General features: G+C 38.9%; 1 protein-coding gene across 4 annotated transcripts in view; it reads left to right on the top strand.

Moving 5' to 3' along the window:
* CDC14A (cell division cycle 14A) overlaps nt 1-17,491 on the top strand; it is a 178,992-nt gene that overhangs the window by 80,094 nt on the left and 81,407 nt on the right. For all 4 annotated transcript variants that reach the window (XM_088022345.1, XM_088022344.1, XM_028101915.2 and 1 more), the window contains exons 6-7: nt 2,804-2,870; nt 6,335-6,397. In XM_088022345.1, coding sequence (XP_087878471.1) covers nt 2,804-2,870; nt 6,335-6,397 — 130 coding nt within the window. The remainder of the gene's footprint in view (nt 1-2,803; nt 2,871-6,334; nt 6,398-17,491) is intronic.

Below are 17,491 nucleotides of genomic sequence, written 5' to 3'. Positions count from 1 at the left end.
CTCAGGACCCTGGGATCATGACCTGAGCCGAAGGCAGATGCTTAACTGACTGAGCCACCCAGGCGCCCCTCTACCTTCCCTTTTTCTCTCTTTTTTTTCTGCCAGAGAATATGTAACGTGTTTTTGTATCCCTTCACTTTTATGGTTACTCTCCGTTGACTAAGTAGGAGGCGGGTTCCAGTAATAAGCCATTTCTCTTGCTTGGTATGGGGGCAGGTTTTGGGAACCTATTGTCTTCGTGCAGCCATCACGAGGATTAATCACCCTGAGTAATGGGTATAATCTCCTTTGGTGTGTCATCTCCTTTCCCCCATTCTGAGAATGTGACCTCATTTTATTGCATCCCTTATTATATTTCAAGTCATAAACTTCTCCCTGACTTTCCAGCCTGCTGTGACTGCTTTGTGTTCTGATTCTGTCCCCTGGCAGGTTTACCTGGCCCTCCTCTCTCCAGCCTGCAGATTTGACCATCAGGTCACCAGAGCTCTTTTCAGGCCCCGGGAAAAACTGTGGCTGGGGTAGGACAGGAGATGTCATGATCGTCTCACCAAACTTTGCAGACAGAAAGACCGGGTCTGGCTCTTTTCTGATGATTTATGCATGTGAATTTGTTTAGGTGACTCTAGGCGTGGGAAAATATACTTCAGAGAGTAAGGAGTACCTCCAATTCTTACAATTGTCTTACTCTTTTAAATAAAAAGAAGTGTTTTTTTTCCCCCCCTTTTCTTTACTAAAGCAGTCATTTTTAATCGAAGGCCTGTGGAGAAAGTACAGAGAGTTGCTGAATTTGGATGACTAGAAAAGCATCTTTGTTTTCACTAATCTTATAACTGATAAGATTACATTCAATTATAAATGTTGGAAATAAACTATAGTATTATTAGCAATACGTGTGACTGTCACAATAAAAATTACAGATATTTTTATATCCCATTATAATTTTTGCATGAATCTTATATATTTCACATATATTATTATTTATGTTCATGCCTTCTTCAAATTATAGTCATTATTAGATCTACTAGACCTTGTTTATATTAATAAAACAGTAAATAATTAAATATTATGGTATTATAAGTTTTTTATATTTTGATAATTTGACTGAATTAGCCTTCTGTTATTCATTTATATTTTATTTTATGCATTTAAAAACACTGTCTGAGAAAAGAGGTTCACAGGCTTCATCAGATTGCTAAGGGATTCATGACACACAAAAGATTCTGAACCTTTGTCCCAAAGAGACAAGTGCCTATAAAGGAATATGTGATTATTTATATAAACTACCATTTTATCTTGGATCCCCAGCTACACCTTTCTCTGGTTTAGTCCATTAAAATTTGCTTTTTAACATATGGTTTACGTCTTTACAAGGTATTTGGAAAAGGGTCTATTTTGGTTTTCAGTGACCCATGAGTTCAGAGGGCATTAAAAAAAGAAGTCTTGAAATCAGACTTAACTTATCAAGAATAACCCTTCCTATTTACATAGGTTAACTTTGAAGTTTCAGGACTTAAGCATTTCTGTTAAGTCGCTTTTCTAACTTACTGTTTTTGTATGAGGTTGTCAGGATGCTGAAACCCAGTGATGTTGAAGCTCCATTTTAATTCACGGCTTAGAGGCCATAGGTTCAAGTTACCTTGGATGGCTGTGATATAAAACTCAGTTTTATGTTAATTATATGTTAAAGGCCTTCAAGGTCATTTTCTCTCCAAGGAACATCATCATCTGGCACCTTCCCCACTGCTGCCCTCGGACCGCCTTTGTGTGGTGCATTTGACTTTGTCATTGGCAGGTGCCTGACAGCTCTGTTCCTTTGGGTCAGCAGTGGGGGCTGGGCAGAGAGACAGAGCCTTGAGGTCAAGTTTCTTGCCTTGGACACCTTGGAACATTGCTAGTGTTAAAGCTCCAGTGCCAGTTCTTGCTTACCTGACCTGAACTTGATACTTCAGTTTTATGTTGCCTAAAGCAAGTCTGCTAAGTTGCTCTAAAAACTTGAATAAAGTATGAAGTACTCAATTTTTGGTGCATAGATTCCCATTTCTTTTGATACAACACTTCATGGTGCATTACAAGCTCCCATTGATCCTGAGAGGAGATTGTTTGGAAGCATGACTGAGTTTTCCATAGTTTTTTTTTTTGGGGGGGGGTTGGTGGGAGGGGTGGCATTTAATCCATGAAAATAACAGCTAGCTTTGTGTTGACCTGCCTACATTGTCCTCCTTACATTTTTATGCTTGTATTTACCATATTCCTGATAGGTGGTTGTTCCTCTGTCAGAATACTTTTAGTGACTGTGAATCTTTTACTTAATGAAACAGTCCAGTTCACTGTCAATAATATAAAGACGAGTCATAATATTTATTAGGTGCTTCCTATATGCTAGGCTCTTATATGAAGGACTTTACATTTATTAAATCCAATATGACAACAATCCTAAGAATGGTAGATACCATCAGTAACATCGTTTCAGAGATGGGAAACCAAGAAGCAGAAGTGAAATAACTTGCTCAAGGCTCTAGCCAGTATGTGGCAGAGTTGGAATTTGAACAAAGGCAATCTGACTTCAGAGCTCAGGCTCTTAGATCTGCTTTTCTTCTTAATTCTGCCTGTTGGATTAAAGCAATTTCAGAAATGATTCATTTAAGCTGTAAGAGTAGTTAGCTAGTAGGATCTGATGTGTTACCTTAATTTACCACGTTGATAGCTGTGAAGCCAAACAAGCAGTCTTCAGTTGACTTTGGTATTTTATTATTTGAATATTCTGAATGTGCATTTTTAGCATTTTTTTTATGTGTGTTTATAGGGATGCTTCCTTTGGAAATTGCACTTACAATCTCACCATCCTCGACTGTTTGCAGGGAATCAGAAAGGTAATAATAATTCTCCTTGCTATAGTTGGTGCAGAAGTTTCAAAATATGAAAAAGGAATAATGTCAATATCCTTGTTTGCTTTGGAGAGAAGAGAAGGCAGGCAGTTAGCAGAAGGCTTTCCACTTCTTGATGGAATGATTGATCTGTAAAACATAGCCTGTCGAGCAAATTGAGGGGTGCCTGGGGGTAACTCTCTAGCTCCTTATTGAAGAAGAAGGGGTTTCCCTTTCTCATTTAAATGATTTCTCTTCCTGGGCAGAAGTATTGCTTCTATCTGCCTCTGTGCCTATGACATTGCTTTGTCACAGGCTCAGCTTCCTTATCAAGCTCGAGCTTGGTGTGGGAGAGATAGGAGGCCACTCTGCACCTCTGTTCATGTGGAGGAGAACATTTCCATGTTGGTTTCCTACCTGGATATTATTACATGCCAGTAAAGAAGTAAGTGGGCCAGATACTATTATCTCATTGTTTTAGCTGAGGAAACAACCCCAGGGAGGTTAAGTCACTCTTAGGGCCACAGGGAGTTATTAGCAGGGCTCATTCTAACTCACATTTCCTTATCAATTTGGAGCTTTCTAATATCCTATCACGGCGTCTTATAAATCACTGTTTTGTCAAAGTGTGGGGCTCGCTAGAGATGCAAATTCTCAGTCCTTCTCCGAGACTGACGGAACCATAAATTATGGGAGTGGGGCCATGCAGTCTGTGTTTGAACAGCCCTTCTGGGTGATTTGATGCACTTTACAGTTTGGAGGCATAGTTATTTAAGTTATTCATACGTATAATGGAGAAGTGAATCTAAAATATTTTTGAGAACTTTTAGAACTTGTTCTTTCTAGAAGCATTGATTTACTGAGAAGTCATGCATGCTATACTGTGAAATTTTTTTAAACAAAATTTTAAGAGATTTTATTTATTTATTTGAGAGAGAGAGAGAGAGAGCATGAGCAGGGGGAGCGTCAGAGGGAGAAGCAGACTTCCTGCTGAGTAGGGAGCCCCGTGTGGGGCTCGATCCCAGGACCCTGGGATCATGACCTCAGCTTAACTGACTGAGTCACCCAGGCACCCTTATACTGTGAAATTCTGATGAAGGTTCAAAGTACATCATTCCATCTTGAACATATAGCCATGATTTATAAGTCAGGAATGTACATATTGCATAGCCCATGGGCAAGGGTCCTTATGGATTATGGATACACTATGAGCATGATTCTTGTTCTAGTTTCTTTCCTCTGATGTAATATAAGACTGATTTTGTTACATTTTGCGTTGAGAAAATTGGTATGATAAGTATGCTAGTTTTATGTATGTTTGTTTTTGACTTTGATATTTCATTTAAAAATGAATTTAAACTCTGTAAAAGTTTAAAATAGTTTCAAATATTTTTCTTTCCACTTAAAGACTGTCAAAATACTCTAGCTCACCCTGCAAGTAATGTCACCAACTCAGACTTCTAGTAACACAAATTAAGAACCCTTATGGAGAGATTATTCAATATATAATCCACAATTACAGCATTTAAGAAGTATGCCCAAGGGGAAAAAACAAGTAATTTATTATTGTTGTTGTTGTTGTTCCTATTTTGCCTGTTCTGCCATCTGGTACAGGCTATTTCTTTTATAAACGTATGAAGTTCAGGAAGAGTTCACACTGGAAGATACCCGCCTGTTATGGTAGCCTGGTAACTGGATATAGAAATTTATGACATCCTTCCTGTTAGAGAGGAAAGGTGTGACTTTGTTCATGGATAAGTTCTTCCGTAAATTTCTTGTTTCATCAAGTGCCGGGGTTTATTTTACCCAAACGCAGATGAGATTTTAGAAGATCTGACAGATGTTCAACATGTCTTTAAGCAACTGAGGCACATTACCTCACTCCACACTTAAATAAACCCCCATATCCTGGGCAATTGCCATGGCAATGAGTACCATACTCCTAAGAGTGTAGACAGAGGATGGCTGCATTTTTGCCTCTTTAGGAAGCATGTCTTTCTGATTTTGTTGTATTGGCATCATCATAAGCATAGTTTACATGGGTGTGAACTACACACAGAAACATACATAAATACACATTTTAAATGAAGAGAAAGGAAGGAAGTTTGAAGGCCCGGGTATATTTTTCTCACTTCTTTCACTGGAATGGTGCATATGGACCCACTAAGTTGCTTTGTTTAAAGGTGAGATAATTTAAATAACTTGCTTTGCTTCTAATAGTAGGCATGGACTAACCCATTGTTGTCAGGATTTATCATTTATAAGAATCACCTAGAAGGCGTGTTAACATGCTGATCCTAACCCCAGAGAATCACATTTAATAGTTCTGGGATTTAGGGGTTTAGGACTGAATTTTAAATCTAAATTGCTGCAAGTGCTTCTGTTGCAGGTGATCTGTATTCTGCATTTTAGAAAACGTTGGTCTCTTAATGTATTTTTGAAGATAGATGTACTGGAGCTTGGCTTCATAGTTTCTTCTATTTTTAATGACTTGAATATGTAACTTTTAAAAGTAATGGTAGTTTTGTATTCTATTATAATCTGTACAGCTTCATGACTTATAAAATAAAAGACTGTCCGCTTCAAAATATTATATCTGAGCAAGCTGGATAGTTTTTAAAAGTTCTAAGTCATTAGTTATAAAAAGGAGTAATGAATGTTCTCTTTGTGTTGTTAAAAATATCAGCTCTTCCTCTAAATTGTAAGAGCAGTCAAGTACACTTTTACTCTGTCAGTAACCATGACCATAAAACAGATGCTCTCAAAGAGTTTTAGGAATAAATAAGGGCCTATGAAGTAAAAATGCCCTTTTTGCTAAGTATCTCATTAATGATAAAAGGAAAACAAAACCTCCCAAGAATATTCTTCTCCTATCTGAAAAGATAATCACTATTATAAATCCTATCATAGTTTGATATGAATTAATTGCATAGTTCGCAATAGGTTTTATTTTTTTTAAAGATTTTTATTTATTTATTTGAGAGAGCAAGAATGAGAGAGAGAGAGAGCACCTGAGAGGGGGGAGGGTCGGAGGGAGAAGCAGACTCCCCGCTGAGCGGGGAGCCCGATGCAGGACTTGATCCCGGGACTCCAGGATCATGACCTGAGCTGAAGGCAGTCGCTTAACCGACTAAGCCACCCAGGCGCCCCCCAGTAGGTTTTAATTCTACATTTGCTAGTATGTTCCCATATATATATATATATAATTAATTTATTACATATAAAACTAATGTAAATTAGGACTCTAGATATATTTTGTGGAACATATTTTCATGCTTTTCTAAATGTTAAGTCCCACTTGTGAGAAAGTCTCAATGCAAAATTACCAATGTTAGAAGATGATATCTAGATAAAAGGTTTCAAGCTTTTTCCTTCAGGTTAGTGAGAATCATTTGTGAGCAGGAATTCTAGGAATGGCTAGAGGAGTTATCAATTTGGTATGGAAAAACTAATTCAAATTCTGCTTCTAGGGATTACAACATGGATTTTTTGACTTTGAGACATTTGATGTGGATGAATATGAACATTATGAGGTTTGTACATTTTAATTTTTTACAAGATATAATTTCATGTTAATTAAAATCCCCTGCCCCCCATTCTCCCCTCTGCCCCCCAACACTCAGGTATTGCAAATTGAGTGGCTGCTAAAATAAAAACATTCTGGAGTTTTCTATAGTTGTCACTTTTGTCCTTTCCGCTTTGGTTATTGCCTTTGAACCAGGAATCACCAAAATTTTAGTTTGGGAATATGTCATATCTATAATGTTCTTTCACCAAACCTCTGTTAACAGTTACTGTGCACATTTAGTTTATAAGAAAAAATAATTTCGAAGTATAGTTTGATAGTGAAACTGAGTTTCTGTTATTTTAAAAATTCAGGTTCTGTTTAAAACAAAACTGGACTTGTGCCTTGTAATATTTTTGACTGCCTAAATTTGATTTTGAAATGTGGCTGAATTTACCTAGTTGTACGAGTTGGCTGAATTTTTTCCCCATAACATCATGAAGCTTTCGAATAATGTCTTGCCTGTTCAGTGATGCAGAGTTTAGGTAAGGGCTGTCCCAGCTAGGTTGTGGTATAAGAAGACACTGAAGAAGCAGTTAGCTTTTCTGGAAGATGAGAAGCTTGTAGAATGTGAGTAGGCCCAACATTCTATGAAAGGGAGCTCATCTGTTGGGGTTCTTCAGAGGACTTGTGAAATGTATCACTACCCTTAGTAAGAGAGGGCAGCCCTCCCCCTTTGGCTCTAGTTCAGGATGTCTGTTTGGATATTCTGCTTACATGTTAAACTTAACATGTCTGAAAAGAAACTGACGATCCTTCACTCAAACATGGTCTTCTGCTTCATTCATCTGTATTAATGGCACCACCATCCTGCAGTTTACCCAGGCTCAAGAACAGAAATGCTTCTGTTTCCCTCCCTAATCTAACCAGTATTTGAATTTTTGGGCTGTGTTTCATCTTTCCTGTCCTTTCTGTTCTCACTTCCTTCCCTCTGGCTCAGGTGTCGTGCCCTCTCTTGTGGACTATTAGAAGCACTCTCTAACGAGTGCTGGCCCTTCTTCTCCTGTTGGTCTGTCTTTCACCCACGTGACAGAGTGATCTTAGAACAGAACTCTCATCATTCTTGGCCCCAAACTGCATTGCCCTGCAGAAATGGGGACAAACTCCTCTGTCCTGGCATTCTTAGTGTGGATGGGCTCCAGCCCACCTTGCTAGCCTTGTCTTCTGTTTGCTCACCATGCACCCTCTGCATGCCAACCCCATTGAGCTTTGTGTTCACTGCTTCCTGAATGTCCCCATGTCCTGGCTGAGCTTCCGTTCTGCCAGATACCTGTCCCCTTTAACTTTTCCCCTCCTCCATTTTGTGTAGGTCATATCTACACAGATCATTACTCTCTTGAGTATTTTCTCCCTTCAATTTCATGTGTTACAATTTGTACTTTCCATGTTTCCTGTATCTTTGTTTTATTTTTCTTACTGGATTGCAAATTCCTTGTGGTTAGGACATGACTAAGTGAAAAAATTTATACTGAGTACTTGGATAGAAAGGTTTAACATCATAAAACTGCTATTTCTCTTCAAATTAATAAATTTAGTACAATTAAAAATCTTGAGTATTCCTTTTTTTTTAAACCATAAAAACGTTGTTCAACATGGCATTTTTAGTAGTGGCAAAAGAATCTACCCCCTCAAACCCCGCCCCCACCCCCAATTAGAAACAGAGACTGTGCACTCGTAAGGGAAGGTTGAATAAGCTATAGTACACACATACCATGGAATGTTATGTGGTCATGTGAAAAGGTGAATTTGAGCTATACCACTTGTCTTGGAATGATTTCCATAATATGTCGTTTAGAAGAAAAGATACAGACAAGTGCTCATAATATAATCCCCTCCTTTAATTAACAATAATGAGATCCCATTTCACTCATACATGTATATCTGTATTATATGAGCAGAACTGATTTCCTGTGAAGCTAATAAAGCTTAAATTTTAGAGACCCCCCACTTTCATAGGCACTTTTTAAGGTCCTATACCTAATTTTGTCTTCATAATTTTGCATTCTTTTCTTAAGGTGGGCTTCCAAATTAGATAAGTTTCATGTTCCATGTATATGAATATGGAAAAAATCATGTGGCAAAATGCTAATGCCATTTCCATTAAAGGAGATATTGGAGTGGGGACTCAAGAGGAGGAGGAAGGAACAAGTACCATAATAAAGAGAAAAAATTAGTTGACATTTTACTTATTCCTTCATCTTTTTTTTAAAACTTGATTTTATTTATTTATTTGACAGAGAGAGACACAGCGAGAGAGGGAACACAAGCAGGGGGAGTGGGAGAGGGAGAAATAGGTTTCCCGCTGAGCAGGGAGCCTGATGCGGGGCTCGATCCCAGGACCCTGGGATCATGACCTGAGCCGAAGGCAGACGCTTAACGACTGAGCCACCCAGGTGCCCCTTTATTTTAAAAAATTTAATGTTGATGTTGAGAGGTAGTTGGAAAAGCTGTGAAAAACCTGAGACAGTACAGTCTCATTCTTGCAAACCAGCCAACTGGCCAACCAAAAAAATCTGTTAAGAATGTAGTCATATCCTCACCTGAATAAACAACAACAATAACAACAACAACCCAAGTAATAATGGGAGGCAGGAGGCAGTTGGCAAACATTTGAAAAGTTTTCTATCATATTACTTCCTTTCTGAGATTGATATATCTATTCTATCATAAAGACCAGGAAAAGAAAATCACAAAGAGAACTATACTTTTTGGGGAGTGAGCATTTCATAAATGCTACTTAATGAATAAATAAAGGAACTCTCTTCCCGACAATCTGTGGGCCTGATCCTCTCTTGTCGTGATTTCTCTCACTGTTCTCTTATGGGCTTTAGCGAGTTTGGACATTGGGTGAACTTGTGAGATAGCTAGATACACATATTTCGTGTGTTCCAACAAAGTCAGTATTCCAATGAACACATTGTGGTTTTCAAAGTAAGATTTTATCATTGGCAACAAATTAGAAGACTGTAAGTCTTGATTATGGGGGATGTTCAGGATGAAGCTTTTCAAAGGCACTTCTTGACTGAACTACATTTAATATATAATTTGGCTCAAGTAAAAGCCTAAATTAATGAGACTCATCTCTGTGTGAGATTGAAGGGCAGTTTTATGGTGAGAATGCCAAATGTTAATGACAAGGTCAGCAGAACACGGGAAATACTCATTTTATAAAGTCTGCAGGTAAACCTTTGCTCATTCTGCAAAGGGTTATATCCATTCTCCTCCTGCGATTCATGGGTCTAGAGCAGTGCTGTCCAATAGAAATATGAGAATTATAGATATTATAAACATTCTAGTAGCCACATTTAGAAAAAGTAAAAAGAAATGATGAAATTAATTGTAATATATTTTATTTAATCCAATATACCTAAAATATCATTTCAACATATAATCAATATAAAAATTATTAATGAAGTATTTTACATTTTTATTTTTGAACTAAGCCTTCAAATCTCAGCATGTCGTTTGCTCTATGGCACATCTCAGTTTGGACTAGTCACATGTTTTTTTAAAGTAGGCTCCACACCCAGCAAGGAGCCCAATGTGGGGCTTGAACTCATGACCCTGAAATCAAGACATGAGCTGAGATCAATAGTTAAAAGCTTAACCGACTGAGCCACCAGGTGCCCCTGGACTAGGCACATTTCAAGTGCTCAGTAGCTGCATGTAGCTAGAGGTAGATTCTGTAGGGACAGCCTTGGCCATGATCTGTTGGGTTCCCTCAGAATGACATGGGATTAGCAGAACAAGTTATGTGACCTTGCTTCAGATGATCTAATTATTCACATAAGAGTTAAAACCATGTCATATTTAGAAGGCTTGGGGTAAGATATCTCAGGCTCTTGCTTTATTTTCATGGGACTTGCAAAATGGCCCATTAATTATTGATGAAAAGTATCTTCCAAAATGTGGTCTCTCAGGTCCTTTACCAAGTTGTTGAACTGTGCATTTTTCACATTGGTGCTGATAAACAGATGTAATTCTGGCAGCTATGCCATGAAGGTCCCATAAAGTAACTGCAAGAAGGTGGTCCCAAAACTTCTAAGAATCAGTGTCCAAACATTCATACTTTTCCCACAGGTTTCTCAAGATACTTTCAAAGAACTGAGAGAGCAGCCACCCCTTTGAAATGTAGCCATTCGTGGGTTCACTTGAAAAGTGGAAATAGACCTTTTGCCCTTGGGAACAGCAGTGAAGATGAAAGAGCTTGAGTAATCAAATTATGTTCCTGTGGGTATGTGAGGCTACGGCTCACATACCGTACCCTCACAAACCTCTATATGGTTACTGCTCATGTATGATAATATTCTGCTTGTGAGACCCTGAAGTAACACCCATACACAGAGTCTGCCTTCAGTCAGCCTTTTTTAAATTCTTTTTTTGGGGAACCATCCTTACCAAATAAGGCCTTGCGGAAAATGAATGGTGCTGCTCTTAGGCATTATTTTAAGTCATTATTCCTCAGAGAGAACTTGAAGTTGTGTCTTACATTTGTTATTTGGATGTCTCTGAGGGGCTTTCTACTGTTTACCGGAAGGCAGCCATTTTGATGATGTCTCTTTGTTGGCCACACACAGATAAACGCCCAGAGCAGCATCCTGTCTCCAGGAGAGGGAAGGGGGAGAGAAGGGCAAAGAAACAGGCTTCAGGGGCAGCATGTGGAGATGCCTCATGGCCGTGGCAGGCATTTATTATCCCATCCAGAATTCGGCCCATGCAATGGCTAGGAGTTGCCTTAAACACCTTTTTGGGGATTAGTTGGAGCTTCAGGTTTATGTAAAGCCTACTTCAAAAATGAAGAAATTACTTTGACTTCATTCTTGGAGTTATTTTATATCTTCCACTATCTTTTTTTTCCCTCCATGAATTATTCCTTTTTGAGAAAAAAAAAAGTGCTTTCAGTGAAGTAGCATTGTCAGTGTGAGGATAGTTCCCAGAATTATTGACTTGACACTTTGCTTTCACATGCTGCCAACCCAGGGCCACTTTACCAGTGGTTACTTGATGGGTGGTTAGAGTCGCCCCTGGCTACTGCAGGCCGGGTGACGGACCGATGGGTTACTGCCCAATTGAGCGTGGAGTCACAGCATGGGGCCTTCTTTTGTTTCTCTCATCAAGGCACACGTGGAAAAGGATAATATTTGTTCAGCACCCTGTGATTATAGCTCACAGCTGTTGACGACTGGCCTGGGGCTTCGGGCTGCCCTGGTTCCTGCCCAAGCAACTCCATTCTGTTTCACTGGGTGGGAAGCTTTGTCCAACAGAAATAATGGTATACAGATAAACTCTTGTTATGTGAGGGTCAAGAAGCTGCATTACACTCTTTCTGGCCTCAAGTTGATGACTTTTCAGTTCATTTATTGAACAGATGTTTAAGTACCTCCTGTTCTCTCAGTATATTTGCTAGGTCCAATACTTTTTCTTTTTTCCTCAAGAGGCTCCCTGCAATTTCATCTCTTCATGTGTGGGGTTAGAGCCTTTGTTCTTATCATCTGCTCTCTTAGAATCCATATATTCTTGCAGAAGTTATCACGTCTGACCTTTGTCACAAGCCCTCTCTTTGTGCTTATCAGATGAGTTGTCTACACAGAATTTCTCCTTCATCTGTGGCAGGCTGAATGTGGAAAATTTTGCTCCTGAGATAGTCTAGCAATTTATAAGTCATCATTATTGGCTATCTTCACCTACAGGGTGTTCTTTTGGGAAAAGAACATTGCTACTCTAGAAGGCGACTTCACATTATCTTAGCCACATTATAATGGGGCCCACGTGAGAACTGTTTACAAGAAAGGTGTTGGTTGATTCTGGATGTCTGAGAGTGGGTCTTGACTCTTGGGCCTCTTCCATATTACTATCAGAGTATATGTCTTAGAAATTGAGTCTGATTATATCAGTCTTCTGCATTAAGTACTCCATGGGCCCCCCCACTGACCAAAAGTGGGAGGAAATGCAAACTCCTTAATATGGCCCCAAAGGCCCTCTTAACATGGGTTTTCCTTCCCCTCCACTCTTATCCTTTTCTGTTCTCTTCTCAGACCCAAATCCACATAACTTCCCAGATGGCAGTGCTTCTTCATGCTTTTGTGCCTTCTGACATGCTCTTGCTCCCCCTCCTGCCTGTGATCCCTTCTTTCCTGCCCACGATATTTACGTAGGTGTGTCTATGTCATCCTCAGCTCCGTGGGAGCTCTTCTCACACGGTGTCACTTGATGCTCTGTTTACACATCTGTGTCTTCCTGCACTCTGGCTCCTTGAGCTCAGGAACCATGTCTTATTCATCTTAGTATGAGTAAGTACCCAGTAGCGTAGTACGCTCATAGTGGGTGCTCATTAAATGTTTGTAGAATGGAAGAATAAATGATTGAATGAATACTAAAAACAGGAGTGTAGCACCTTCCCGGATATTTGATATAATATGTTAAAGGTAACTACTTTTCAATGGAAAGTGACCAAGACTTATGAATAAAGAATGCATTCTGATTTTGTAGTAACACTCCTGGGGAAAAAGGTACTGACCATGGTAGACAACATCTTTAAATGATGTTTCTTTCATTACCAGCCAACCTATGCTTCAGGAGTGAGGTTTTTTTTTAAAGATTTTATTTATTTATTTGAGAGAGAGAGAGAGCACAAGTGGGGCAGAGGGGCAGTGGGAGAGGGAGAAGCAGACTCCCCGCTGAGCAGGGAGCCCGATGCGGGGCTCAATCCCAGGACCCTGAGATCATGACCTGAGCTGAAGGCAGGTTCTTAACCAACTGAGCTACCCAGGCACCCAAGAGTGAGGTGTTTTTTTTTTTTTAACTGTTTATGTGCAATACAGATTGCTAGGTATTATAGTCTTCAACCAGGCTGTCCATGTAACATCAGTTTGGTTTAATATATGAGCAGAGACTGTCTCCAGGTTGATTATGTTATCCTTCATTGCAGTTAATAAGTAAATTGTCAAAGTGACTGGGTGGTATAGACTCCCGAGGATGGCCTTCTGTACATGCCTTGAGCACGAAGGTTAGGTCTCCCATTGCTCAGTGTGCCATCTCAGGTCAACAGCAGGAGTTACAGCTGTTGAACACCCGAGGTGTGATGTTTCAAGGCTTTGCTTTAGATTAGAGTTTGTCTACCAAACTAGAATGTAATCTGGGTGTTGCTTGCTTGGTCTGCCCTCTTGTTCATGGATTACAGAACTGGAAACATGGGGATTTCTGCCCTTGTTATTGTAAATTCCTGCCATAGGACTGGAGTTAAGCAAGCTGCAGAATGCAGGTAGGTGAGCACATCCTCACCACCTGAAGGAACTGTGGAGGTATGCCTCCCACAGGGATGTGACTACTCAAAGAACTGTTAGAAGCATTTCCCTGGAGCTATCCTGTAAGACTGATTATACCACTCCAAAGGCTACAAGTTCAAGGAAGCAGAACTCCTTCCTGGACACTGCAGCTGCTAATGTGGAGGGACCCAGTGTTGCCACATCCTAATCCACTATACGCATTGCTGGTTCAAAGATCATGTTGGTTAACACTATAAAATGTTTTGAGGTCTACCTTGTCTAATAATTTCCCATGGATTTTCTTCCTCTTTAATTGCTGTTTGGTTTCTGTCCCTTCTTTTACCTCCAAGCTTCTTAAGAGAGCAGTCTTGACGCTGTTATTAGTCAGTCAGTCATTTGGTTATGGTTTGGCCTTTACCTTTGTGAGTCTCATGAAACTGTCCTTGCTCATAGAAGAGTCAGCAAACCAGATGGTTGTGTTGGTCTCCTTCCTACTTGATTTGTTCTGTGGCCACTCTCTAAATCTGGACACTCCCTTTCCTTCCCTAACTTCTAAGGTTCCGTCTCTTGCTTTTCTCTTCCTTGCATCTCTGGCCATCTTTCTCAGTCTCCTTTGCAAGCACTTCCTCTTCCTTTGCCCACCTGAAAGGCTGCCCTTCTCTAGGGCTCTGGGTTTGTGGCTGAACACACTCTCTGCGAGTGAGGGCACCTGCTTCCAAGTTTCAACAATCGTATATGTGCTTGTGACCTCAAATTGCCATGTCTTGAGCAGCGGCACCTGCACACGTGCCCTGGGTTCCTGCTGCCTGCGGCTGCATCTGCAGAGGCATCACTGGTCTGAGCTGCTGGAGCAGTCCCCTAAGGGTTTTCTACCACCCGTGTCTCCCTACCCCAGCTGGAGCGAGCAGAGGTGGAACAGTCATCACACGGGGCTCTCCTCTTTCCCTCCACCACACTGTCTCTCTTCTCTCAAAAGCAAATCTAAATTAATAATCTAGAGTTTAATTATCTAAAGCCAGATGGCATGGCATTTTAATTTAAACCAAATAACTCAAATATTTACTTTGCTTTAAGAACATAAAGTGCCAATTACTGCAGCATATTTGCATTTATGTAATACAACTATACCATCAACACTATTTTATTGTTTTAGAAGTTAGGGAAATATAAGGAGGGTACTTTTTAATGAATAAAAGGAGACTTTGTAGTTCTGTCTTTTTGATTTTTCAAATAGTCTTGTGCCATCGTGAAACCTCTTAAATACTTCTATTATAGCTCTTTTCAAAGTGTAATGCAACTTTTTTTTTAATTGATGTCTTAATCTGGGTTCTGTAACAAAAATACCGTGCCTTGGGTGGCTTAAACAACAAACAATTATTTCTCATAGTTCTGGAGGCTGGGAAATCCAAGGTCAACGCACCAGCAGATCTGTGGCCATATTCTCCCCGTGTCTTCACATGGTAGAAGGGCAAGGGTGCTCTCTGGGGTCTCTTTTATAAGGACGCTTGTCCCATTCATGAGGGCTCCATCCTTATGACTTAGCTGCCTCCCAAAGGCCCTACCTCCAAATATCATCATACTGGGGATTAGGTTTTGACATATGAATTTTGAGGGGACACAAATATTTGGTCTATAGTGATGGGTACAAGATGGCGCTAATAGCACCCACCTCATAGGGTTGCTGTAAGTATGAAGTGAGTTGCATGTAACAGAGTAGTGCCTAGCACACAGTCAGTGCTATGTATGTATTTGCATCTATTATTATTACTGTTCTGTTTGCATGTTATTATTACTGTTCTCCCACTTGCTTTCAGGCTCCTTATGAACATAGAGAAAATACTTTTTGTTATTCTGTGTGACACCAAGTTATAGTCCTTGCTATATAATAAAGGCTCAGCAAATGTTTTAAGGAATGTTGAATTGTGCTTGAACACTGTCCATGTTGCCTTAGAAAACATTATCTGTTGATAAAGGGAATCAATCCTGTAATTGTTGACCTCAAGGTCTATCTTTCCTATTTTACTGTTTATTACAATGGTAAAAAGCCAAACGATTTTCAGAATTGGGACTGAAAAATATATTTCTGACCATTACAACAGAGGCGTGCCTTAGCGGTGTAGATGTATTTCTTAGAAGTTGTAAAAATTTATGTTTTCAAGTCAAATTATGTTTACTTTCTAATTTTTTTCAGTTTTAATACTGTTATTTACTTTGTAAACAACCTTGATTTCTTTTCCCCCCAAATTATATTTAAATGCACCAACAGAATTACCTATTTCAAAGAAATCTGGTTGTAGACTGAATCTTTTGTAGACTGAAGAATCCTATAGTAAAGTGAGTATTAACACTTAAGTATATCAGTTTCAGGAATTCAAATTTTTATTTTCATTTTATTTCCTTATAGTGAAGAACAGGTGCAGTTTTCCTACATAGTACTTGGTAGGCAGTAGGCTTTGGAATGTAAGAGGTAAAACCACCCTCTTGCCTCCTCTTTGCTGAGATGTTTGTTTGTAAAATATGGTAGGGTTGGAAAGTACCTTCAGTTCCTGTCTGATCTAGATTTCTTTGAAGTGTGTGTATTTAATTAGAAAACCAATTTGTGTCATCTTAAATATTTTATTATTGATAAATGTTGATATTTGTATAATTCACTGAAAGAAGGCACAAATATTAATTTGGGAAGCTTACTGAAGTAAGCTTGTGTTATATTAGTCAGTTGAAAGCTGTAACTTTCTTATTAATTTTTTTTCAGATTTGAATCTAAGACCCAAATCTCATTGTTTACTCCATCAACCTTATCCAAGCTACTGAATATAGTCCAATATTATCTAATGTTTATCTTTTTGGGTAGGCAGATTTGCAAACATATTCTTTTGGTTTTGTGAGTGAACGTATCTTAGTAAGTCCACTGTCCTTCTCCATATGATTGATTATAAAAGGTTACTGTTTAACTAAATGTCTATAATCCAAATAAATAGACGTAGCACAATATATTTATCTAGGCTTACTTGTGGTCAAGGATACAGAAATAGTGAACATAGAAACCTATTTTCTTTTACTGTTCATAAAGAATTGCCTTTAGCCTTTTGATGATTAGAGCATACCTTTATTTTTGAATTTCTAAGTAATGTTTTAAGCTTATTAATTACTTAGAGGGATATTGGACCATTAGAAACTGCTTTATTTGAACAAGAAAAAGTTTAATTATCATAAAGAGTTATATATTAGATTCTTTATTCCAATTGTTATGAATAGATAGTTATGCCTGAGATATAATTTGGCATATGTAATCATAACACTCAGTAGCTCTAAGATTTTATTTCTGGTATTATGGGGATATTATATTTATTATAGTTAGATTAATGCAATTCAGACATTTATAAGGTGTCCCGTAAAGTTTCATTTATAACTTTTTATAACTGGAAGGAAACATCTCATTTTAAACATAGAAATTGTACAGTTAAGTTTTGATTTTAATGAAAATTGGAAATGATAATAGTAGTATAACTAATTAAAGTAGAGGCTCTAATTTCCTTGATGGTGTTACTCCAGTTAATCTAACAAATACCTAAAAGCTCTTACAGTGGAATGCAGACTGTATTTGATACATATTCCTACCTTTGAGGCATGTGCCATGTGGTGGTGGAGGAGAAAGCTTTTTTAATGGATATCCTTGCCCAGTAAAGAGAACTGCTTTCCTTCCCAACCTGTGGAGGTATCTGTGCAGTGCTAGAGAGCCCGGAGGGTGGAGACAGAGACTAGAAGCTGGCCTGGTGGTGGGGTGGGGGTGAGGGTTT

This window comes from Eumetopias jubatus, unplaced genomic scaffold (genome assembly GCF_037043125.1).
Source record: "Eumetopias jubatus isolate StellerSeaLion01/CBP00866 unplaced genomic scaffold, mEumJub1_p1.0 scaffold_4, whole genome shotgun sequence".
Taxonomy (NCBI): Eukaryota; Metazoa; Chordata; class Mammalia; order Carnivora; family Otariidae; genus Eumetopias; species Eumetopias jubatus.
This window is presented reverse-complemented; position numbering and strand designations above follow the sequence as displayed.